The sequence below is a fragment of the Euprymna scolopes genome, chromosome 6, assembly GCF_053919585.1.
Source record: "Euprymna scolopes isolate OS-2025 chromosome 6, ASM5391958v1, whole genome shotgun sequence".
NCBI classification, from domain to species: domain Eukaryota; kingdom Metazoa; phylum Mollusca; class Cephalopoda; order Sepiida; family Sepiolidae; genus Euprymna; species Euprymna scolopes.
The window spans coordinates 74,595,429-74,622,448 of NC_136487.1; the positions used below are offsets into that span (position 1 = coordinate 74,595,429).

General features: G+C 32.3%; 1 protein-coding gene across 1 annotated transcript in view; it reads left to right on the top strand.

Moving 5' to 3' along the window:
- The first annotated feature begins 343 nt into the window (after nucleotides 1-343).
- The window catches only part of LOC145277705 (dynein regulatory complex protein 12-like), a 47,087-nt gene continuing 20,410 nt past the window's right edge, over nucleotides 344-27,020 (top strand). Inside the window, exons 1-3 of the mRNA XM_080129403.1 lie at nucleotides 344-525; nucleotides 22,314-22,388; nucleotides 24,641-24,760. Coding sequence (XP_079985529.1) covers nucleotides 486-525; nucleotides 22,314-22,388; nucleotides 24,641-24,760 — 235 coding nt within the window. The 5' untranslated portion in view covers nucleotides 344-485. The remainder of the gene's footprint in view (nucleotides 526-22,313; nucleotides 22,389-24,640; nucleotides 24,761-27,020) is intronic.

Below are 27,020 nucleotides of genomic sequence, written 5' to 3' on the forward strand. Positions count from 1 at the left end.
GATCCTCATTGTAGCTACAAAATGAAAGCGAAGTCCTTAAATGATTATTCTTAAATTGATCCAATTAATCAGTCATTAAATTTCACTTTTTAAATCCTATATTTTTGTAAAGGGAGATAACTACAAAAAACTTATTTTAATTTTATCTTGACGACATATTGAAAGTTTTGAAAAATATTAAACATTTTTTTTTTTTTTTTTTTTTGCATTAAATCAGTAGAAATGATATATCCTAACAAATTAAGTAAACAGTAATTTAAATGAGTTAAAGAGTGTCTAAAACTAAATAAATTATTTTCCCTTTTTTTTCTTTAGAAATTTAATGCGGAATTACAATCGCGTCCTTGGTAACAGGAAAACGTTTTGTTTCTGTTTGTTTTTTGTTTTTTTGCAAGTTTTAAATTCATGCTATTAGCATGATTTAAAAAGAAAGCTAAAAACTTGTAAAGAATAAATAATTAAATAAATAAAATACAGCATTCACTATGCCACCGAAAAAGAAAAAGAGCGCCAAGAAGAAAGATGGTATGAAATTTTATTTAATAGTTTTTAAGCGAAAAAAAAAAAAAAAAAATATGAAAACATTTTGTTCTGTAAAACAAAACAAAACAAAGCAAAAAAAGATGGGTTTGTTTTACTGTACGCATAGATTCGAAAAAGTTGTCACAAAAGAAATATAGAACAAATAAATGTTATCAAAGGCAAGATAAGTTACTTTTCTACCCAACTGGATATATTTTTAGTGTTTATATTTAATGTAACATGTTTATTCAGCTCGAAAAACATACAGTGCTTACCGATGTATTGGAAAATTCAAAATGGCGGCCGATTCTCTCTCGGAGATGGTAAGTTTGGGAAAAAAGAGTTATAAATAAAAAAAAAAAACAGTCAAAATACTGTTAAAAACCCGCCGAATATATATCAACCTCAACCTGTCACAGTAACATATATTGAGCGAGTTTCTAACAGTATTTTGTCTGTTTATTTTTTATTTATAACTCATTTTCCCAAACTTACGCCTTAAATAGAGAATCGGATGCCATTTTAAATTTTCCAATACATCGGTAAACACTGTATGTTTTTCGAGCTGAATAAACATGTTACATTAAATATAAACACTAAAAACATATCCAGTTAGGTAGAAAAGTAAATTATCTTGCCTTTGATAACATTTATTTGTTATATATTTGTTTTGTGACAACTTTTTCGAATCTGTGTACAGTAAAACAAACCCAGAAATCCTAGACTGAAACAATTTTTATTTTTCTTCCTTTTTCTGGAGGAGGGGGGTAGAATTGGATTTTTATCACATTAAAAACTGACCTTGTGAGGAGGCAAGTATCTCCTTATTGTATACTGTTTGGGTGGATAGTTTCAATGGGTGTGTATGTGTTGTTTACGGTTAATTTGTGGGTCCACCAACACCATCGGCAGTGTGAACCGTAACTTGGTAAGATGTTGACTTTTTGCTTGTGTAATAGAGAAAAAAAAAATAAGATATAGACTGACAATTAAATTGTTATTGAAATATTGAAAACAAAGAATAAAGCATAAAAGTTGGACAAATTGCGATGTGACTTTATTGCGAGAAAACATTGTGTAGCCATTAAAAATGTTCTTTTTTTGTTGTTGTTAAATATTATTCTATGAGGAATATTTCGAGTTAAAATATTGTGAGAAATACACATTTTAAATATCTATGCATTAAGTATAGAAGAACACATTTTTGGGCATGCGGCTTGTTGTAAAAAGCAAAACGCTGATCCTAGCACTTTAGGTACCTCCAACGCGCGCCACGGTTTAATCCCCCCCCCCCTGTATGTAACACGATGTAACTGCAATTTAATTTAATATTATAATCCTAACTTTTTTACCATTTAAAAGAAGAGGCTTCAAATAAACTGCTAATATTTTTTTTTTAATTTTTTACAGCATACAAAAATAATGAAAATGCGAGACAAAAATCGTGTTTACATTATCGACGCTCTAAAAACAACTTTCCTATGTAGTAACGTTATTTAAGCCGTTTACACACCCATGTTTTAAAAATCTAGCCAAAATCAAATAATAGCCATATTTTCCTGAAATTTACGGTATCTATCAATTTTTAAATAAACTTACTTATTAAAAGTAGGTTTCGTTAAATATATTAGAGGAAATTTTTTTTTAGGTGTTCTACACCCCCCCCCCATATTTCATGTTACGAAAACTAAAAAAATAAATGGTCGATAAAAATGTCAAGATTTTTTAAAGCTGGAAAGATAAAATAATTAAAAAATAGTTATATTTATATATATATAAAATCCCGTCATTTTTTTCACTTACCTTAAAGTTGTAAAAAAAAAAAAAATGGACATAAAATCAATGTTATTATGTTAAAAAAAAATGAATAAATAATTTTTCTTGATTTTTTTTTTTTTCTCTGTAATATAATTATTTGAATTACAACAAAAAACAGAATTCTAAGAAATAATTATTTTTAAAAAGCTTTAAATGATATTAAATTCAAACATTATGCGATATGAAGTTTAAACAGATTTTTTATATAATAGGTTTCCAATATTATAAAAATATATTCACATAATATAATAAGATAAGATAATTGAGATAATAAAAATTGCAAAAGAAAAATCGACTAAAAAAAATTCGTTTGGATTGGATTATTTAAAATAACAGAGGTTGATATTGTTGGAATTTTTTTTTGTACCAATAATGGTGCAATGCCCCCCCCCCCGTTTACATTTATCATTTTTTTTATTGAATAGTATTCGATTTTTTGTATTTCGTATCTTTTTTGATTCTTAATTTCGTACATTTTGGGTTTGTACGAAACTCCCTTTAATTTGGAGAAAAGGGAAATGCTAGCTCCATGATGATGTCACGAGCCCAGCGCAAGATTCGCCCTCTTTTGAAATTCCGGCGACGAGGATATTGGACGTTTGTTTCATTGCCCGGCGCTGAAAATGGAATTTTGACGAGCCTCCTTCAAAGAAGAAAACCCGGCAAGAATATCCTGGGTATGCGACAAGGCATGCTTCTGAAAAATATCTACGTGGCTACGGTTTTGCACATATTTTTGAAGGAGTGTAATTATTTTAAAAAAGACCTTATTTTACATGACAAGGAATTTTGGAACCTCCTACAAAGAAGAAAACCCGGCAAGAATACCCCGGACATGCGATGTGGCATGCTTCTGAAATCCATCCGTGTGTCTACAGTTTGCACGCAAATATGGAAGGAGAGAAAATTCTAAAAGGACTTTAAACGAAAAGAAAAAGAAAAAGACACGTGCCTGATTGGCTTTCAATTTGTGAGTACGCTCCTAAAATTTACTACATATGAGAGTGTGATTAGAAACTACTATTTTGAATCTTATTATTATATTCGTTCATGGATACGACATCTTCATTATGAGAACCAGTGTTATTTTTTTCATTATATGTTACCTTGGCGTTTTTTAAGCCTGCAAAGGGAAAAATTTGCAACTAATTTTATTGTGAATAAAATCTCTTCTTCATTTCGAAACAAGACCTTTATATTTTATTCTTTACCCCCCCCATTTTATTTCATGCTGTCATTTTTTTTCAGGTTAGTTACTTTAGCGTCAAATTTATCTGGAAGCAAGATAAATTTCTGACAATATCAAAATTTGCGCTTTTAAAAAAATACGGAAGCCTGTAAGGAGCAGCATTTGTAGATACATGTATCAACAGAACAGGTCAAAATTAATTTTATCGTCTGTCTAGTTCGTTATTAAAAATCTACTTGTTTTACCAAAGGGGAACTCAGACTCTTTTGTCTCCCAATTTTTCGTCTGCTAAAATTTTAATCACGTGATTACGGTGTAGCGTCAATAAAATAAACCATTCATTCAAGTACCGATTGTTATGGATTTAGCAGAATACGATATTAAAAATCACTTTATTGGTACTTATGCAGTGCAATGCAGTGCATAAGTTATGCACTTATGTTACCAGGCTGGCGGGTGTATTGTAACTATTCTGTACTTTGAACTAACAAATTCATAAACAAAAAAGATATTGTAAAACTTGAATCTTTTATATATCTATAATATAAAGCTGAACGTCTGTGTGTGTGTCTGGTCACGAATAGACTCCTATATGGTTGACTATTATAGAAAACTGATTACATATAATGATAGAAGATGTATCGAGACACAGGAATGGGTATGCTTGATCTGGCATAATGATGATTAATTAAAATTGTGGGGTCTGCGTACGCGCCTGGTCCACAAAGTCTGGAAATAAAGAATTAAAAAATTAAAAAAAAACGTTTACAAGTGTTTTTGATATAGATGTACATAATAATACTTTGATAAGTATATTTTAACTTAAATAGGGATGGTATAATAAAATTGTGGGTTCTGCGTTCGCGCCTGGCCTCCATAGAATGGAAATAGGCACAAACTTTAATAAAGACTTTTCATATCTATCTGCGTAAGTATGCTTTGATAATTATGTTTCAGTTTGAAGAAATATGGTATAATAAAATTATGAGGTGTTCGTTCACACCTGACCTCCATAGAATGGAAATATGTCACAAAGTTTAACAAGATTTTTTAATATAGATCCACAGAATATTGTGATAAGTGTTTCAGTGTGAACAGGTATGGTATAATAAATTATGGGGTTTATCTATTTTATTTTTACTTTTATCATATTTTGCTTTGGTTTTGATACCCCCAAATTCGAAGCTATCTCTTTACAACCCTTCCTTTTCATAACTTATCATACTTTCATAAATCAGAATCCATTTTCTGTAGGCTGTTTTTGAACACAGTCAACGACTGGTACTTTTGCTAGTATATATATATATATATGAAATAAAATGGAGGTGAAAGGACCTGAATACTCAACGTTTCGCCCGATTTATGACCATTCCTCTTGAAAAAGCCTGCATAAATCGGGCGAAACGTTGAGTGTTCAGGTCCTTTCAACTCCATTTTATTTCATATTGTCGGATTTAATCCAGCTCAACAATCAGATATATATATAATCATTTTATTATATATATTTTGGGGAGGTGGGTATTGACTTAGTGAGATAAAGGACCATTTGAATAAATTCATGATTTAAATTTGTAATTATGAAAAATCATTTTATTTTCAGTTGCGTGCACTTATGTCAACCGAACTAGCGGGTGTATTGTAACTATTCTGTACTTTCATCTAACAATTTAATAAACAATAAGATATTGTAAAACTTGAATTTAACTTGAAAATACTATTTTAAAAATAACACGGTAACATAAGTGCATAAGCACCACTTTATTTTACACATTTCTTTTCCAAAGGATCGTTTGAATAAATTGATTTAAATTTAAAGTGTTCTGTAATTAAAAAAATAAGTAAAAAATAATGAGCATGTAGGTAGAAAATAAACTTTTATTAGTCATGGTAACATTTATTGGCACTTGTACAGTTTAGTTTAGTTAAAATTCATTTAATTTGATCGAGTAGGTTTTATTTTACAGTGGAAAAACACGTTTTTATGAGTGTGCATTGAAGGCAGACATCTTGTTTTTGTTTTTTTTAATTTTGTTTGAATTTTATAAACACAACGGGGAGATAACTCCATGTAAAACGCCGATATTCCCTCCCCATCTTTAATTCTAGCTTTTCTTCCTAAAAATCAAACCTTTTGCTTGGTATCATAACAAACTGTTTTTTCGCTGTAAAAAAAAACTACTTGATGAAATTAAGTGAATTTTTTTTTCGGAGAACTTCGTTCCATAACGGATACGTGCAATATAACCTTTTTTTCGATATTTTCATTTTTTAATGTTTTGACTAAACTGTACAAATACCCATTTATTTATTGTATTTTTTTTTTACACTTTTGTTCGTTTGTTTACTTCTTTGCAATATATCAATCCAATTTAAATAAGACAAACCAAAAGAAACAAGAAGTGAGTTAAATTTTTTCAACAGAAAACATTTTAAATTCGAATGCACTCAATTCAAAGAACCAGCATTAAAAAATATTTTCCAACGAACAATTTATCAACAGAAACAAACAACAAAAAGGAACACGTATTTAGTTAATTTACATTATAAAATTCTGCAATTTGCAATAAAATGTTGAAGGTGTTGATCTCTGTGCAACCGTATTGTTGTCTCCACATGCACTTATGTTACCATGCTCTAAGTTTTACAATATCTTTTTTGTTTATTAAATTGTTAGTTCAAAGTACAGAATAGTTACAATACACCCGCCAGTCCGGTAACATAAGTGCATAAGTACCAATAAAGTGACTTTTAATATTGTATTCAGCTATATCCATAATAACCGGCATTTGAATGAATGGTTTATTTTATTGACGCTGCACCGTATCACGTGATTAAAATTTTAACAGACAAAAAATTGAGAGACAAAAGAGTCAGGAGTTCCCCTTTGGTAAAACAAGTTATTATAACTGTTTATTGAATAATATTCCTGCATCCCGTGTTCATCAATTGATGAAAGATGTGTTCATCACATTAAACATTAATGCAGATAATTTACTCAGTCTAACGACTACTTACTGGTTGGAGGAGAGCTAGGTTTTTTTGTCAGACTATAAAACAGCTGAAGCTATTCTAACAACTGGTACATCAACATTAATGTTTGATGCAATAACCCAGAATGGTGTGCATGTGAATGCAGTTTTATTAACAACATAAAAAAATCTGTACATGTTGTGTCATTGCAGCAACTGGCAGGTGGAACTTCTGTGGATTACAAAAATCATATTTGTAGCAGTCTTAAAAGTCTAGCTAATGCTTATTCAAATGTGAATACTAGCTGATGACTGTTTAGAAATCAATATTTCCAAAATTAACAGTTGCTTGACAGATCGTGCCCTGATCAATTGAGTAACATTGTTTCAGCTTCAGAGAGAGTGGAGGAAAGATATTGTTGAATTAAATTACAATATCCACCCTCTCAAAGCAGTTTGCCGTTCAGTAAGGAAAGTATTTTTTCCCCAGGAAAATTCCTATGAAAGGCAAATTTTCCCAGGAAATGAATGTTTAACGTATAGTGTTATGTTGGCTCTTAATACTATTCGTTATAGTGATAAATATGGTGAAGTTAATGGTTTTAAATCCTTTCTTATTAAGGAAGGTTTTAAGGAATCATTGATTCCTCGATTACGAGGAAACAGAATACATATAATGTTCAATTTAGGTGCAATTTATTATTGCCACCATGATAAATTTATGAAATATCTTACACAGATTGTAAAAACTACTCCTTTAAAGTTAAAACTTCAAAGGGTTTTCAATGAAGATATACCCATCATAGAACTGCAAATTTTGGGGGATACTGGGAAAACTTTTGAAAGGCCTCTGGATGTGCATATTTTATACATCTGTAGAAAATCAGCCATCTGTTTGCAACACTTTGTTGACAATAAAAAACCTTATTCTTTCAATAGAATCTGCCGTAAATAACCCGATTAATATATTACAAGCAGGTATTGACTTTTTCGGTTCTCCTCCGATTCCTAATGCTGATTTTAACAAATTGATGACCCGTCCTTTAACGAATAACCTTGAATTATTATGTTTAAACATTGTTTAAATGAAATTATTATATGTTTAAGAATATAAAAATGCTTTTTTGCTTGCTGATAGTACAAATTAGTCCATCTTATTATCAGCTAGACCACATACCATGTATGTGGAAAGTGTTATTGGGGAATTCGTTGAAAAAATAAAACAGGCACCAAATTCAAACATAGAAAACGTAAGTAGCCTCATTATTCTAGAAAATGGTATCTCGTTGCATTTTCCGTTTCGGATCACAGTGTTTTGCTTTTTGCAACAGGTTTTACAAGCAGTTTTTGATTTTGGGGTAAAACTGGATTTTTATTCGGAATCTTAACTTATTGTTTTAAGTGAGGTAACTCTATTTTACTAAAGTAGTTGAAAAAAATAATTTATCCTATTCAAACCAGAAGTTCAAGATTCAAGACGAAGTAGGTTCACTCCATAATCGGATTTTGCTGCGGGTTTTCTTGACTTGTGTTAGATAATAGACTTTCTTGTGTTTCTAACTCCACAAATACTTTTCACACTGGCTCACTAAAATGATCGTTCAAATAAGCCGAAAGCATTATTGACTTTGATTAGCTCTTAAAAAAGAAAGCCTAATCTCCACTCCTACTGGTGTAAATGGCTACAAAAAATATTTTTTGTTGGGGGGGGTCGCCTTATTTTAACCTAGAGGAATGGAAGTTTAACCTGTACTTCTGTAATGGTTCATATTTCAGAACGATCCTAATCTCCTTTCTCAAAGTGGGCATCGCGCCATATTCCTCAAGACATTTCGATAAAGGTGCAGCATCTACCCTAAAAAAATCCTTTAAGATGATGGCTATCATACGTTTTCAAGGCTACTGAAAACGAAAATAATGTTTTAAATTCCAAGAAATAAGTAGTTTCTAAGATGTGAAGAAATTATAGTTTCAAAAAGTGGGGGATCACTTTTCTATATTAATTTAACGTATAATGAGTACCCACTATGGCCTCCTTTTTAGTTAGGATGGGGGTTGGTAAAAATATGCGCGCTTGTGCATACAACAATGGCCACCACTCATAACATAAAGAATTACATTGCTTAATATCTGGAAAACTGCTTATTTGTGGAAAATTTAAATATGATATTTTATGTTATAAATGGTGGCCATTGTAGTACGCGCAAGCGCGCATGTATTTTTAATTTCATTAAATCTGTGGAAAAGTATCTTTTCAGTATCATGAAAACTAGTAGCTGGCCCCAATTTTAAATGTGATGTTCGTTTTCAGCACACCTGAAACCCTCTAAAAAGCAAGATTTTTAAGGTAGACTTTGTGTTGGTCTACCAGGCCACAATTACCTATTTTACATTAAATTGTGTTCATTTTACATTGACTCCCCCTCCTCAAACAAAAAGTGGTCGTAAAGTGGGTGCTCATTTACGTTAAATTAATATAGAAAAGTTATCCTCCACTCTTTGAAACTATAATTTCATCACGTCTTGGAAACTATTTGTTTCCTGGAATTTTAAACATTATTTTCATTTTCAGCACCCCCGAAAACCTGTAATAGTGGTTATTTTAAAGTTTTTGAGGGTGAAAAGGTGCTGCACCTTTACCGAAATATCTTGAAAAATATGTCGGAATGCCTCAAAGTGCTATTTTTACCTAGTTACTCACTTTTGCCATTTTTACTGGTGCTATTTTTCCCCATGCCATTTTTTCCGGTGCCATTTTTACCTAAATTCATGATTTTACATGTTCACTGCAATATGAAATAAGAGCATTCTTTTGTTCAAATACTCGTGATAGTATAGCATATTGACTGTTACATCACGTATCGACACCCTGAATAAATCTATGGTTGGGCAAATTAAATTTTTTCTGGCATTCCTGCTACTTTGCAAAAGCTGCAGATGAATGATTGAAGTACCCAACTATTTGTTTACAAATAGATATCATGACCTTCACAAATCTCTGTCTAAAAATGACATTAAGCGTCAACTGTAACGTGTGTAGAAAACATGGTAAAGCTGCATAATTCGTTGGCACAGTTGCTGCTGCCATATTAGCTGCATTATCTCATATAAGAACACGGATTTTACAAGAAATATCAAATTTTTCTAATGTGTTTTTGATAGCTTCACTTGCAGTGTGTGACGATTTCAATGGAGTAATTCTTAAAACTGCACATTTTTTGTTCCAAGTTTTCATCCAATGACATGTTATACTTAAAAAAGATAAGTTTGCTGTACCAACTAGGGTTGGATCAAATACAATTGTATTTGTATTTCAATTGTATTTAAATACAATTTTAATGTAATTGTATTTGTATTTGTATTTTTAGATTTAGGAATAAATGTATTTGTATTTGTATTTTTAGACTTAGGAGTAAAAGTATTTATATTTGTATTTGTATTTCTGGTAACCTAAACGAAAGTATTTGCATTTCAATTGTTAAAAGTCAGTATTTGATCCAACCCTGTTCACATACATGTTGCGTACGTGTACCAGTCTACCAGCCCTGTCCACTTCCAGTCACACACGCTGCTGCTAGTTGAGTGACGATAAGTCTGTGAGTCAAGTAGCTTCAATTCAGGGTTGCCAGCTTGGCTTTTTTAAGGCCAAATTTCGCGAATTTGGCTTTTTTTGAAGCAGTTTGGCTTTCAAAAGTTTTGTTTGTTTTTTTTTCAAATTTATGCTTCAAATTTGGCCTTTTTCGGATAATTTTATATAAATATTTATTAAATATGGATTATTAAAGAAAAAGTTATAATAAAGTAATTTAAACAGTTGTTTGGATGTCTAAACTTGTAGATTTAAAAAAAAAACTTTTGACCTCCCACTCCCATTCATGGATTTACACCCTCTCGCACTAAGCGAATCTCACACCTAAATGTTTAATCCGGTTTCACAGTTACTTACTAAATGTCTATATGGACCCTTTCAAAGAGTTCACAGTTGAGTATGAAACCATTTTGGGGACATTTTTTAGTGCTGGCGCCTTGTCCCTGCCAATTAGGTCACTGAGTATATTTCCTCTGAAATAATTAATTCTTGTATTTTTCGTTTGAAATTTTTAAAAGTAGTGTTTTGAAATTAATTGAATTAATTTATTTTCAATTTATAGAAATTTGAAAACTTATAACTATAGCTATTTAAAGTTGTATTTAAAATGAATATTTTTAAGTATTCATATACTTTTTCCTGAGTAGGCCCAAAAGTTTAATTAAAAGTCAATAATTATAGATTTTCTAACTATCTTGGATTAATAGACACATTTGCCTTAATAATGACGCATAGATTGTTCTTGGAAACAAAGTCTAGTTTTAGAGTTATGACTAAAATTAAATTTATCAATATTTTAGAGATATTTTAAGTTGATACCTCCAATCCCCTGAGTAAATTTGGTCTTCTGACGACTGACATAATTCTTTTAAGAATATGATTGACAAATAGAAACTTATTTACAAATTGTACCAATAAATGTGGTATGGAAAAATGGCACTAGTAAAAATGGTAAGTAGATGTGGAGTCTAAGATAATAACCAACTACTTTTCAATTATGCTGTCATCTTAGAAATCTGTCGATTATACTCGCATGTTTACTCATTGTAAGTGTTTTCTTCAGATTTCATGTGTAATACTAAATAGATTGTAACTCCAAATGGTTACTAATATCATAATCGTAAAAAAACATTTATAAACATCTCTTTTATGTAATTTGTCCCCGTTGTCAATCAATGCTTATATTAAAGTGTAGTACCTGCTCTGATGACCTAACTTTATCTAGTCTGTCCTTAGTCGATGAAAGAAAATTCTTCTAAATTGGGGTATATATTTTTGGCTATGGGAGATAAATTCTGTGCCTTTTACTTTTTAAGGCAATTTCATTTGGTTTTACAATTTTGCCAGTCAGACTTAGAGATAGAAAAAAGTTAACTACCCTAAAAAGTTATGATGGCCCGAAAATGAAAGATCATTTTATGTATAATTTATATGCGAAACTAATTACTTAATTTAAATTATAAAATATTCCTTTTCTAGATGTTCACAAGTAATCTTTTGAAAAAAAGTAGAATTACATTTTAAGGAGGGATAGCTGAGGGTTCTCATCTACTTTAAAATATAGATATAATTTCATTTTAATTTGACAAACTTCTTAATGTTATCCTGGTGCTTGTCCCTAAAAGTACACAGGTGAAAATATCACTTCCAAATAAATTAACAAGAAAACTCTTTGATATAATTATGCATTAGGCAAAAATATGTTCTACACCAAAAATCTTATCTCCCCAATTTTACGTATTTGCAAATCATAAAACTATGATAAAATAATTAAAAATCCACTCAATAAATATCCTAATCTTTAAACAAAAAACAAACAAAATAAATTACTTATACCAAATGCAGTAGGACTTAATTATCTATCGACCGTATAATTTTAACATGCTGCAACTCTTAATTGTTTTTATATTTCAAAATGTTAATATGTGTTCTAAATGATCTTTACCCAACATTCCTATTATTATCAAACGTTTCATTTACTTATTTGTAAATGAACATTTATAGATCAATTTTGACAATTTTCTGTACAATAACATGTTTTTAACAAATAAAAATTATTTTAGTACAGTTATCCACTTAAGAAGAGTTCACAAAGATCTGTATGCTGATTATGAGACAATGAAAGCTGCAGAGGAAAAGAATAAGCGTGAGAGCTGTGCATCACATTCATCACAGCACAAAATGACTTCGTTCTTCAAAACCAAGCCTCTATAAGAGAACAAATTTAGCACTAAGAACATCAAACAACGATCTATGGTAAAGAAACTCTTAAACTCCATTGCATGTGACCAACTGCCTTTGAGTATTGTGGAAAGTAACACTTTTAGAGCTCTTCTACATGAAGCAGAACCACGCTTCGTGTTCCCAAGCAGAACCACACTTAGAAGCAGTTTACTCCTGCAGAGAGCAAATGACATTAAGTCGCAATTGATAAACGAATTTGAAAACCTCAGTCTTATTTACCTGACACTAGACCTCTGGACAAATCGGAAAATGGTATCTTTTCTTGGTGTCACCGTACACTTCATCAACTAATCATGGGAGCTGAAGTCGCGGGTCATTGCTTGTGATAAGTTTGAGGGGCGACACACAACTGTAAATATTGCTACAGCATATGAGGATGTAGTGACTAAATTTGGAATTCGTGGCAAAGTGAGGAAAGTGGTTGCAGACAATGCTTCGTCTATGGTGAGAGCATTTGATATATGTCTACCAGGATTATATGGAAATGACGTGAAAAATGAAAGTATCAAGGAAAATGGAGACATAGATAACATTGATATTTTGGAAGAAGAACTTGATATTTTGGAAGAAGAACTTGATCTGAATGAAGTCCTTGCCCTTCTTCCACCGGATCGGTCCAGTTGCTTTGCACACACACAACAAATCTGCATACGAGATGCCTTCAATGATCCCAGTGTCAGATGCAGCGCAATTGCAACTGTGATACACAAGTGCTGTAGTATTGTAGCTGCAATACGGCGATCTACTGTGGCAGCACCGTTCTTGGAAAATATTGGGATTTCACTGCAGGCTGCTAATGCTACTAGATGGAACTCTCAACTGACTATGCTTAAGTCAGTTCTCAAAGATGTCAATGGCGTCAACTCAGCTATTTGTCTCCTAGGATCGTGCAAGAACATACGAGAATTGAACGTAGTGGAAATAGCAATGCTAAAAGAAGTGGTGCAAATTTTGGACCCATTCCAAGAGGCAATGTCGCAAGTGGAAGGAGAAAACATGGTGACACTTTCTTGCATTGCACCAGTTGTATTTGGCCTTGAACACAGCCTCAAACTATTCATGGAAAGTAAACCAACCTACTGCTTAAACTTGGCTAATGCACTACAGTCTTCTATCAAAAAGAGATTGCATCCGTTTCTTGATAGGACTGATGTCATTGCTGCAGCTGTCATGGACCCCAGGTTTAAGCTGTCATGGCTGTCATGTGAAAAAATGAAAAATAAAAATATTTCGAAGATTGTGGACCTAATTATTTCGCAGTCAACTCAGTTGTCTTTGAAGAACACAGTTCAAGAGAGGAAGTTTTTCATGACTGTGAACACAAATCAAGACGAGGCTGACATGAATGCAAAACGCCCTCGTCTTTTTGCCTACATGCCACCAGCTGGGAAGCTAAATGTAAGTCCATCAATAAGCGACACTACAGCGGTAAAGGCAGAACTCGATTCCTACTTAGAAGAATGTGTTCTGGCTTTTGACGTCTACCCACTGAGGTACTGGCGGGAAAACAAGAGCTTCAAGATTTTGAAGCCTTTCGCCAGAAATATTCTAGGGTGCTGTGCAACATCGGCACCATCTGAAAGAGTTTTCAGCAAGGCTGGTAATTTTTATACCCCAGAGCGAGCCAAACTTGGCCCGGAAACTTTCAGAGCTCTAATGATGATAAAATGCAATGAGGACATGATATAGAGTGTAATGTAGATGTCAAATTTGGAAGGAAATATTTCTTCTTTTTTCTTCTTTTCTTCGCATATTTTCAGATTGTTTAAATCAGTTATTGTATTTTTATTTGTATTTTGAGATTGAGGAATAAAAGTATTTGTATTTGTATTTTTAGCGTTAGTATTTGTATTTGTATTTGTATTTTTAGAGTTAGGAATAAAAGTATTTGTATTTGTATTTGTATTTCTGGTAACCTTAACGAAAGTATTTGTATTTGTATTTCAATTGTTAAAAGTCAGTATTTGATCCAACCCTGGTACCAACAGACCAGCCATCACTGGTAAGAGATAAATAAGTAGCAGTGTTAATTTCCTCCTGTATCTTATTTCGGTTGCAAATAATTTGACCCGAATTCTCGTGAATTCCCGTCAAGCATGGATCGGGCGAGACTGGCAATCATTGGTGTCAGCCAAGCGTCGTAACAGATGCAGGCCAATGAAAAAACAAACAAACCAGAAAAAAGAAATACAAATGGAAATAATAAAAAATAACAAAAAAAAAAAAGACTACCCTGAAAAATGAAAATGTTTATTTATTTTATTTTAGTATTTAATTTTTTTTTTTTTTTTTGCAAAATATTTATCAACAGAAAGTTCGTTTTTGTTTTCTTCAAGAAAAGATTTTTTAACCGTATAATTGTTAGGTGTAAGTACAAGTTTTTTTCTTTTTTGTAACCGTATTTTGTTTTTTTTTATTTTCAAGACTTTTTGTTTAGTCAAGTTTTTTTTTTGGGGGGGGGGGGGCACAGAAATTTAACATTTTTTTGTTTTTTTTTCGGAAGAACTTTCTTGAGATGAGGATATTTGCTTAGGAATCTTTTACTTTAGGCGACTGTTGAACGGCCATCAACAGCAAAGATAGAGGAGATGGGGAAATATTTTTTAAGGTTGCCATTTTGAACGCCAATAAATAAATGATTTTTACTATTGTTGGAATCTCCAACTTGGATTGCGCAAAAAAAAAAAAAACGATCCTGTGTGCAAGGATATCCATTGTCTGCACTGTCCATTGTACATCTCCAGGAGAAACCATCCTTTACACACAATCTTTTTTTAAGTAAACATTTGTGTTTACAATTGTTGCACCTCATTTTGGGGGACAGCAATTTCTTCTCCTGACAATATGAGATTGTCTGCATCTACGTTTTCATTTCTTTTTCTAACAGGCATAGATTTATTTCCGTGCCTGTCATTTTTCTGTTTGGCGAGTTTGAAAATATATTTGTTTGGCAGCTTTTTTTTTTTTTTTTTTTGGTTTAGTCGCTTTGTTCCAATTCAAATATCGTCTGCTTCCATTTAGATAGCGCTTTCCCATTGGCTAATCAAACTCCCTGAAATTGAATTACAAAATAATAATAATAATAATAATAAATGATAAATAAGTAATTAATAAGAAAATTAAAAGTCACCCCTTTTAATATCACCTTAAAAATTACTAAAAACATAACAGAAAATAAATAAAGTAAATAAAAAGTCGAGTTAGCATTTCAACATTTGAACACCGATGATTGTTGGTCTCTCCCATTCCATGTTTGACAGGAATTCACGAGAATTCAGGTCAAATTATGAAAGCGTACCCTTATTTTTTACCTTAATATATATATATCATGCACAATATTCCTTTTATATACTTTCTAGAAGGAAGTATATAATTTGGACAAATATGCTTCAATAGTCTTATAAAACCAAGGTCTTCTACAACAGAAAAAGGTTATAAGTCAATTGCAATCATTTCAACATATATTTATTATTGATGGGACTATTCCAAAATTTTCCCCGATTCCGATAAAATTACCGATTCTGTTCTAAATTTCCGATTCTGATGCAAGTACCGATTCCGATTCTTTTAAACTTTCTCAATATTCAATTAGAGATTTGTTGCTTGAAAAAGTTTTGTTTAATTACAGTAAAACACATGTAATATCCGTATTTATTTTTGCAAAATGTAAAATGTACGCTGAGATGGTTGGTGGGGACGTATATTACATGAGTAAATCTCTGTAAATATTTTTCTCAAATGTTTTTCTTGTAATTGATTGAAAGTTAATCGACACAAAGATTTATATTTCTTTTTAAAACAAAGCAGATTTGCAAGGTTCGTCCTTAATGTTATTTGATTCTTTTTTTTTTCATAATGAAAGATAGTCAACGGTTTGTATGCACAATAAGATGACAGTGTAGAAAGATAATAGTTTACAAAATATTTCTTCCCTTATATAAATAATTTCCTAGAAAACCATTCTCAGGGTGGGAATTTCGGGGATGGGGGTGGGGTAAAACTATTCTCTGACTCCTCCCTGTCAAAGAATGTTCATATTTCATATTCTAATTATTAAATTTCATTGGTTATTATCTAAGATTCATTTGTTTTATTATAAAAAAAAAAACATAATAAAGAAATACTACTACTAATAATAATAATACTAATAATGAATTTAAGAAAACTCATCTATGGAAAACTCATACGGTCATAAAATGTGTTTTCAATCGATATTTATTCAATAATGGACGCATTTACCTACCTAGCAAAAATGAATAAGTTTTCCACGGACGAGTTTTCCGTGGACGAGTTTTCCGGGCACCACTAATAATAATAATAATAGTAATAACATTCGCAAATGTGTAGATTAAGATCTTTAGTTACCATTATCCCCTTAAATAAGATTCTACTTTTTTGGGAGATTACAGGGAAAAATTATTTTGGTGATTACGTTAAAAGTCATAGACGTTTGTGAATTTTATTTTGGTCGGGGAGATACTAATGACCATATTTTGTAGGGAGATTTTTTTCTTACCACATACAGCGCCTGGTGTTCCTAAATTGCCACTTATATGATACTGACCAGACTCAATATCACTTAATTTTGGTAGCCTAATGAGAATCGGTGTGTCAACATGATTATGCTATACATACCATTGGTTTGTACGTACACTCTTGGGTCTATGTCTTCAGAGCCAAATATTCTTGATCCTTTTTGAATAATAATAAAATGATGATTTTAACTTTTAACTAGATTTTATTGACTCGATTAAATGGAAGTCAAATTCCTTAAAGATTTGTTAGAAGAAAACGAGAGCTTTAGCCTCACCTAATTCTCATAATCTGACATAACATATGACTTAACTGAAATTCTTCTTTTTTTTTTTTACATGGAGGTCATCACTTATCAAGGCCCGGAGGCCACTCAGGGATAAGGGTTATTGCGTGTACAGTAATCAATGAGATAGTATTGTAGTAATCATTAGTATTGGAGATTTGATAGAGTGTCTTACTTAAGAGGGCGGTTTGTCAGAAATTTGTTTATGTTGGACTTGAAGACATCCAAGTTGTAGTCAGGTGGGAAACAGGCAAAGAGAAGAGAATTCCACAGTCGTGCACTTCTCAGAAAGAAGCTCTGCTCATGGAATCTACATTTGGATTTAGGCACAGATGAAGAGTGGGGAAAATTATTGACAGTAGTTTCAGCCAGACAGATGTTTCTCGTGAAAGATTGGCGAGGGGGGACGAGAGATTGGAAATCCGACAAGCACTTGCCATGGAAATAACGATAAAACAAAGACAGGCTCGCAACGTCTCTTCTGTGGGAGAGAGGCTGCAAGGAAGAGAAAAGGACATCCCCCTCTAAGCTATGAAGTCTATTTTGTACTCTGTCAAGACAGGATAGGCTGTTTTTAGCAGCTCCTGTCCAGATGTGGCAGCAGTACTCCGTCCTTGGACGTACTTGGCTTTTATACAGATAGAGAATTGCATCAGTAGTGAGATATTTTCTGGAGCAGTAGAAGGATCCCACCATTTTCCCAGCGTCCTTGGCAACAGACCTGATGTATGTGTTCCATTTCAGATCAGGAGTAAAGGTCAAACCCAAAAGCTTGTCAAAACATGGAACTTCCCCAAGACTAGAACCACCCATTTCAATTGATGCCAGATGGGGATCAGCAATTGAAGTTTATTTCAGTTTTCAAATATCTCGTGTGTCACATGATTAAGTTCACCAAACAAGTGTCTGTGGTATTCTAGCTGATTTGGGGTTCATCTCCTGTCAATCATCCTCGATAAAAAAAAAAAAAAACAACAAAAGTACACCTAAAGCACTATCTCTTATAATTCAATTTAGAGATACAGAGTGATCCCTCAGCCACCCAAAAACTTGCCACTAAACACATCTCTCTCTTGGCATTGTCCTAATTTTGGCAGTGATATCACTCTTCAATTCAGTAATAGTCTAATTTAAAAGTTAGTTTCAATAAAATGTGTGTGATCTTTTCCACTTATGGTTTTTCTAATTGACTTCAACAGTCTGTTGCACATGTTCGTCTCTATAGTACACCTTCTTCCAACTCAATCTTCCATTCCCTCCATGGTTCCTTTTATGTGCCTGGTATAGTCTCCTTTCCAAAGAAACAGTGAGAGTCTGCATTACTCACACGTAATCGTCAAGCAAAAAAATCAACTGAGTCGCCATTTTTTTTTTATCTTGTTAACCAAACCCTACAAAGTACACACACACGCTCATCAAGTAAGTTACAATTTTCCCTACATAGACTAATGTCTTAGAGTAAACTTCAATTTTTAAGCTTGTTTCATTGAAATAATTATACTATGACTTTGTTAATGGGTGCATTTCATGGTAATAGAATAAAACTTTTCTGGTTATTTAATTTGTAAATGTATTTAGATTTTTTTTTCCTTCTAAATTCATGTTAGTGGTGTGCCGAATTTAAAATGATACATTTAGGTTCCCATCAAGTTCAAAAGTTGGCAAACACTGAATTAGCTCACCCCCTGCATTCAAAAAATATTGCTATACACCTTTTGCAATCACTCTCTATGGCCCAAGTTATCCATGTTTTCAATAATGGTTTGTGTGAATGGTAAGATACAAATATGAAGAAATAAATGGTTGAAAACGATTCAGCAATAACAAATGATTTATTTAACAATTATCAACTTAAAAATTTGCTTTGAAATCAAAAGGTTTTAATTGTCTGTGCTAAACCGATTTCAGTAAGCGTTCCCCCATTTGAATTTTCCTGATTTCTTGTCTGGTAAAATCAAGGGTAGATAACCCGTAATTCCAAATGTTTTTTGGGGAAGGGAGATAATCTTAGGGTACAAGAGTTATTTCCTTTTACCTATAAAAATATATGATTTCCCTTTAAATATAAAATATTTGAGAGTATATTTATGTAGAATATATCCAGCTCTTTGATACCCAGAGTAACTTTCCAGTTTCAGTGAGGCGATTGCTAGTGTCCACAATCAACAATAGTATTTAAAGTGTTTTTTTTATTTGTGCTGTATAAACCATTATCATCACATACGAGTTTGTAGATATAATATTTAGCAACACTTATTAACTAATAATAATGACATCGTTGTTTACAGGGTTCAGGTGCACTAAACCACATCAAAAGGTATGTACATGGGTATATGTGTATGAGGGGTCATCAAGTGTAGTATGGATGAATTTTTTTGTTTTAAATGATGCAGTTTTCAGTAGCCAAAAATCAATGCAGGTAGTCTGTTCAGTACTTTAACAATTCTGAGCGTGAAAAAAAAATATTTCCAAAAGTCATAGGAACTATACTGTTTTTTTTTTTTTACTACTTTCTTATTTGTACACTGGTGCTTCTAGATCAGGCTGTCTGGAGATACCAACTTATTGACCTAAAATGCACCAAATATTGATGTTATTGGTTCATTGTTTGTTTCCTTTCCTTTTGCGAAATTCAGTCATGTTTTGCAAAGCTAAAAGCAAGAAATAATTTTCCTATATAAAATAACCAAGCAAAATGCCATGATAAATATTTGAAGACATTAAGAATTTGAAGCATAAAAACTTTTACCAAAAATGACCACATATAGCATTAAATAACCCGAAATGTAGCAGTCATAAATAAAGACTTATTTTGTCTCACAGGTGATTTGGTTACACACTGACCAATCAGTTTTCAAGGTGGATTGATTTCATCTTTCCCTTGAATAACTTCTTCAATCCTTTTGGGAATCATGGTCCGTCAGAAGAGAAAATCCTGAAAACAAAACAAAAAAAAAATAAATAAAAGATGCGCTTTCTTTCTCTTCTGTCTCTGTTCTCTGGACACTCAAGCATCAACCAAAGATAATTGTTGACAGATTTTCTGGGGCTAAACAAACTTTCTATCTTTCCTTTCTTCGCTTGGACACTGTCCAACATTCTTCCACATATATCGAACGGTGTAGATAATTAAATAAATCCTTTTTGTTGATGTTATGTAAGAGATTTTGTTTTGTGCAAAAGTTTTTTTTTGTTTTTTTTTACATGCTACTAAGTATATAGCAAGGAGTATCACTTTTTTTATAGAAATCACTCCAGACAAAACATAAAGCCACTGGATATAAGGAGCTAAAAAAAAAACAAAAAAAAATTCAAGGTCAGAAACTTGCCAAGAATAAGTGTTGATGGAATAGATTCTAACCCAGGAAGCAGCAATTATTCTCTCTTTGTCAGAAAAATCGCTAATGGAATGTGAGGATTAAAAGAACAAAATAAGGGAAGCGAGAGTTACGTGACTGCCAAAAGTAAACCTCAGATCCATTTTCTAATCTCCTTAAATTATTACATGGAATCAAGTTAGTAAGAAACTCTTGTTGAAGCTTGAGCATAAAATAAATGTCCAACGATATTTTCTCCGTTTTTCTACCTTACATTACAAGCGTAACGTAATATGCAGCCGCAGCCAAGATTGAACTCACTACACAAGTTTGTAGTGTAATTCTGATCTTGTCCATAGCTGAATACTTGATATTTCGCTAAGGCTATCAAGGGTATTTTTTTCGTGACACCTTCACTAGATGGGTTGCCTAGCACAGCTTAAGAGAGGCCCATCTACCCTCGAGAGAAGGATAGACCGCACTAGTTTCCCAACCTGGTATCTTACCTCGTGATACATACAGTGCCTTGCCTTCCCAAATGATCACCCATATGGTATTGGCCTTTGGCCTTATATTATATACCATCTCATGTATACAATAGATTAAAATGTTATTTTTATTTATATTAAGTTAAGCACAGTACCTATATTAACTTCTATATCATGTACTTCCAAGACTTGCCACAGAAATGAGTAAAACAATTTAGGGTTTGTCTTTTCCAATATGTAATAATTTGCAGTTTTTAACATTAAATTTCAACAACCAATGACATTTCTCCAGATGTCCAGGAACAAAGTGTAGCATCTGTTTTGATATTACACTTCATCTATTCTGTCCTTGTTCTTTCTCAACTAATATCATTTAAATCTTTGTACGAATTTAGAGTTCCCTTTTTCTGGGAAGATGAATTTTGTCAACATTAAAATCTGACCTCATGTCTAACTCAGTTAGGAGGGGGTATAAATAAATGCGGACATTTCCACAGATATTAGATGTTATTATATCATATATTAAAATCTTTTTTAATTCAATCTTTTCCTCAAGGATGTGAAATCATTGTGTGAACAACTTACATTTAGGTACTTATCCAGTTTATAACCCAATCCCCAACAACTTTACATTGATAGGTTATGTAAGCTGGAATATACTGAAGCAAAGACTACCAGATGATTAATTAAAAACACAGTGTCTCGCCCCCTCTTTATGTTAAGAATGGCATTCTATTTAGAAAAGGGGGAAAGGAAAGAATTTCTTGTTGATATAGTGTGCTAAAAGTTGTTTTCAGTTAAAAAATTTTTTTTATTCATTTCACACTTTCATTGAAACCCGTCATATTCTGACAGCTGATTGGGTAATCGCTTCAGTGTCTTCCAGCTGCCTACATAACTTGCCGGGAGATGTAGACATGAACTTGCCAGAGATTGGGTTGTAAACTGGATAAATAAATTTGATGATATTTATTATGTTTTTGCGAAGGTCATTTATAAAATAGTTGAAACAAGATCGATTCGAGTGCAGATCGTTGAAAACATTTCCATAACTAAAGATGTGTTTCACTGTTTGGAAACCAATGAAGAGCAATGGAGGATGAAAACAGTCAAAGAAATGGTGCCTCAGATTTATGAGTGTGCAAGCCTATCCTGGATCAACAGATTGTGTTGCAGATGCCACAAATGTAGACGCTGTCTGGTTGCAAGAGCTCTGTTGCATCCCTCTGTTGTCTGAGCTCTCTTCTCTCCCTCCACTGCTGGTCTCCTCATTTCCTGCCCTCATGTTTCACTTGCAGACATGCCTGGTTATCATTGGAAAAGTCACTAATCATGGTAATTTCTAATTTTCTTTCTAGTGGACAAAGAATTACAACCAGAAGAAAAATACAACCTGGATATGGCAGAGATTAAAGCCATGAAAGATTGTTTGGGTAAGTACAAAACGCTAGAATTATGGCTTTGTTTTCAAGAATTAGAATATTTGATATTCACTTTTAGAATTTGTTTTTAGATGAAGATTGAGGATTTGGAATATTTGGATTATTTGGATTATCTGGACTACTATCCTCATTTTGAATGTTATTCGTACAACGTTTTGGGGCAGGTAACCTCTGACTTTCTCCTGATACATCTTCTCTAACTCAAAGAACCTTTACGTCAAACTCAGGAACTTATACAGAATTTTGTGCAGAGCTATTTATTCGATCCATAAGATCGTTCTCATTCTGTCAGCCAAAACCGGGTAAAATCTTAAGTAATTTTAATTTTTTTTTTGTGAAGGTAGGGGGCAGGGACTCGTAGCGTAATGGATAGAGTGCTGGGTATAATCAGTTCTAAGTGACAGTTTTCTGGGGTTGAAAGTTCAATTGTAATATTTTCATTAATAAAATGATGTTTTTTTTTTTATATAACATTTTGTACTCTCTTCTTTTACGCATCTTTTGCATTTAATCCACTCAATATTTTTCTCCTTGTATTTTTTAATAGTCAGTGACATGCTTAAATGTGTGTTATAGATATAAAATGTGAATTACCTTTTATTCATCTTTTCCTCTTCATTACTGACAGTCGTTTCTCTTTGCTGCCAATTATCACTTCTTTTCATGCAGAAAGATGACTCAAGGAGACGTTAGCTGAGTTTCTTCAAAGTTTTATTAGAGAATTTACTAAGAAGAGAGAGACTAAATAACTAAATAATTATTTACTTCTTAAACTTACTTTCTATTTAATTATTCTATTTAAAAATGCGTCATGCAGACGGATAGACATCAGTAACGTTCACCTTAGATTATTCTACATTATTGGGTGTGTTTTGTTTGCCTGACTGAGAGAAATAACTGAAAACCTTAGTTTTCTCTCACTTGAAAAACGTTACGTCAGTCATCATCGTTTGACTGTTTCTTTGCATTTGGCCTTTGTTCCTGCTTGTCCCTCATCTTTCACTAAATGTGACCTTGTCAAAATTCACACTAACTTAATCATTACTGATATAGAGTTCCTACTATGTAACAAAATTCTCAGTATGGTGTTAAGTATATAATAAAAAACAAAAGTATAATAAAGAATCCAATTCGAAATTCTGTATAGTTCAGCAAGATGCATCTGAAGAAGGTTTAGAGATTACATTGGTCGAAACACTGTGAGAATAACATCCTAGATATGAACAATATCCAAATAATCCAAACTAGTGGGACCTTTGGAAATTCCACAGGGGACTCATTCATATGTAATATATTGATGTTGGCTTCTGTAGATGTTCAGTATAAATGGAGACGCTCTGATATTATTGTAACTTTTTTGCTAAAACTGCAAAAATATTTATCTAAGCTAGCAGAGATGCCCGGCATCGGTTGTAAAGTACACTTAAATATGATATTTTAATTCTTGCAGATTTCATATATATTATTACAGAATTAATGTTCTATCGATTTTTTATATATTATAAAGTTGCGATTTCAAAAATAAAAAAAATATCCATATGACTTGGGTGCATCAGCTTGAATCGAAACCAAAACCAAAACTTATGAAATATATATATATATATATATATATATATATATATATATATATATATATATATATATGTGTGTGTGTGTGTGTGTATGTATGTATAACTTGAGTTCCTTCAGCTATAATCGAAGCCGAAATCAAAACTTATGAAGAATTCTTGGTAAAATTATTTGTTACAGGAAATGGAAGTCCATAACAATTAAACGACAGTCACTCGAATGTAAGTGAACATCCAAAATAAATAACACACATGTTATCATATTAATATATAGATTATATAAATTTGATATCCTATTCATGTGTGTGTGTAGGAAAATAAATTTAGTCTTTGCACAAATGGGGACTGCTCAGATTTGTCATGTACAGGTTAACAATACCTCATATGTTGGAAAGTAAAAGATAGTTTAAAAGTTTGTGGTAAAAAAATTCATTTATCAATAGTATGTCTACGACAAAAAATGTAAAAACAATAAATGAGACAAGTAAAACAATATTTATCATTTTATCATTAGTAACAGCAATGAACATTAAGTGACACAAAAAAAAAATTAAAAAAGCGTTTTTGTAATGCAATCGGAAATTAGGCTTGATTTTTCCGATTATGATACCCTATAAAGTTCTGATTTATTCAGATTTGAATTAATCATCCCAATGTTGTTTTTAATCCTTTCAGCCAATCGCCATTCAATGTGGATTCAGGCCAAAACAACCAGTGAAGTTCTTGGCCAGAACCTGGAAGAAGTTCAGAAAGAATTACAGACTCAAAAGTCAGACTATCAATCTGTTATTGCTGGTAAGAATCTAAATTTTGTTGTATTTGTGAAATATGTTACATGTTTTAATTTAAAGAACATAATTTGCATCTTAAAATAACATTTCTTTTTTAAAAAGCATGCATTGCTATTTATATACGAGTCTAATACTTCCTAAAATGGAGTATTGCTGCCACATCTGGAAATCCCATTCTGAGTACTCTTTCTTACCTTGACAGAGTACAAAATCAACTTTACAATCCAGTGGGAGATGATCTCCTCTGTTCTTTATAGTCCCTTTCTCATGGAATAGATGTTGCTATGTTGTATGGTAGGGCAGTATATAAACAGTGTCTATATAACTGATGTCTATTTAACGTTGCGATACATACAGTGTAGTGGTTAAAATGTTCTTCTATTGTTGCATTTATATGTGTTTCACAGTTAATAAAACAGTTCATTAAGATTTCATCTGTGTAGTGCAGAGGCAAATAACAAACCTCTTTCCATTGTGTCTTTGTTTCTTCTCATTATTCAAGTTGATCAGCCTCAGAAGGAAACCAAACAAAAATAGGTTATATATTTGATATAACTCAAGACCGTGCACAATGCACTACATCCAAAGGATGATACTGACCGACTCTATATGAAAAGGAAAGATGGAGGAAGAGTGTTGGTTTGTATAGAAGATTGTGTAAACAAAAAAAAAAAGAAAAAAGAATTAGAAAAATACATATTGCCGAACACTAAAAGAATAATCACCACAACAAAAGACACTGAAGAAAAAAAAGTTGTTTTGATTCATTTTTATTGGGGGGGGGCCAAGTTGTCACCTACTTCCGCCGTACTTTTCTGAGGAAGTTGCTCAATATCCTTAGTATAGCAGCTCTGTCCAAACCAAATTTCATGTCCACCCAGGTAACGCTGGGTATCCATGCTAGTATTTGATATAACTTTATTCTTGACTTCCCATCAAAGCTGCAAGATGCAATTTTCTACATCATGTTAAAGTCACATTTCTCCCAACTTCCAAAACGTGGAGACAATATCTTTTGTGTTAACTTGTCCAACTTTTTCCGTCTGACTCCAAAGTCAAAACTAAACAATCCCTCTCTCAAAATCTATCTCATTACGTCATTAACTCACGTAACATTAAGAACACTTGATGCCATCATTAATATCATCTCCATTGTTTGTTCTCGCATTATTGTTTGTTTTGACATTTCTACATTAAAATTCCTGGTACATTTCTACCATAATATTTTATCCTAAAAATATCTTTTGTCTTGATACATATTTTCTAGACATCAAAAACGACCATAATAATCGTTCAGATTAATTGGTATCCCCTAGCAGTGCTCTATATAACAGCTAGTCTTTCTCTTAATTTTTATTTCCATTGAAGATATTTGACTAAGCTCCAGTTTTTGATTCATCATATTAAGACATTCTCGTCAAGGACTTGTCTTCCTACCACATCTGAAAAGAATTTTTTATGCAAATCGTTTCAGACAAGACATAAAACCACTTGATGTAAGGAGCTAAAAAATGACCACTTCACTGTTACAAACTAGTCAATGATAAGTGTTCGATGGACAGATTCCGACCCAGAAAAAAAGCAATTCTTTCACCTTTGTTAGGAACATCGCTCATGGAATGTGAGGACTAAAAGACAAAATAAGAGAAGCGAGAATTATGAGGTTGTTAAAAGTAAACCCAAACTTCACTCAAAGTTCTGTTTGGTTTTTGAAGAGAAACAAATGTTCATTGCTGTGGTTTTAGCTAGGTTAGATCTTGCTGTGAATAATTTTCTTAAGAAATCAAGTATTGGAGCTCTATCGAACAGCTACTATGGACATAACAATTCATTAGAGGAAGGTGAGTAAGATCTCTTCTGTGCAAAAGAGACTGTAATGGGAAGAATAGGTCGTCCTCCACTAAATTGTGAAGTTGGTCTTGTATGTTGTCAAGGTAGGAAAGAATGCTCCAAACAGCATTCTTTGTTGTATTATATTTTAAACTAGTTGCCGGTTATAAAATAAATTTAAATATATTTTTAATTCATGCAGATTTCATATTTATTATTACAAAGATTTCATATTTATTATTCTATTGAATATTATATTGTACCTAATATATAGTACTGATTTTAAAAAAATTTGTAAAATGATCTGGGTGTCATCAGCTAGAATCGAAACCAAAACATTTAGTGCTCTAGCCACATTCCCTACCATTTGAGCTATCGAGATGAGAAAGATTGAAAATTAAACCACTTGAAGCCATGAATAAATTTGCATATGC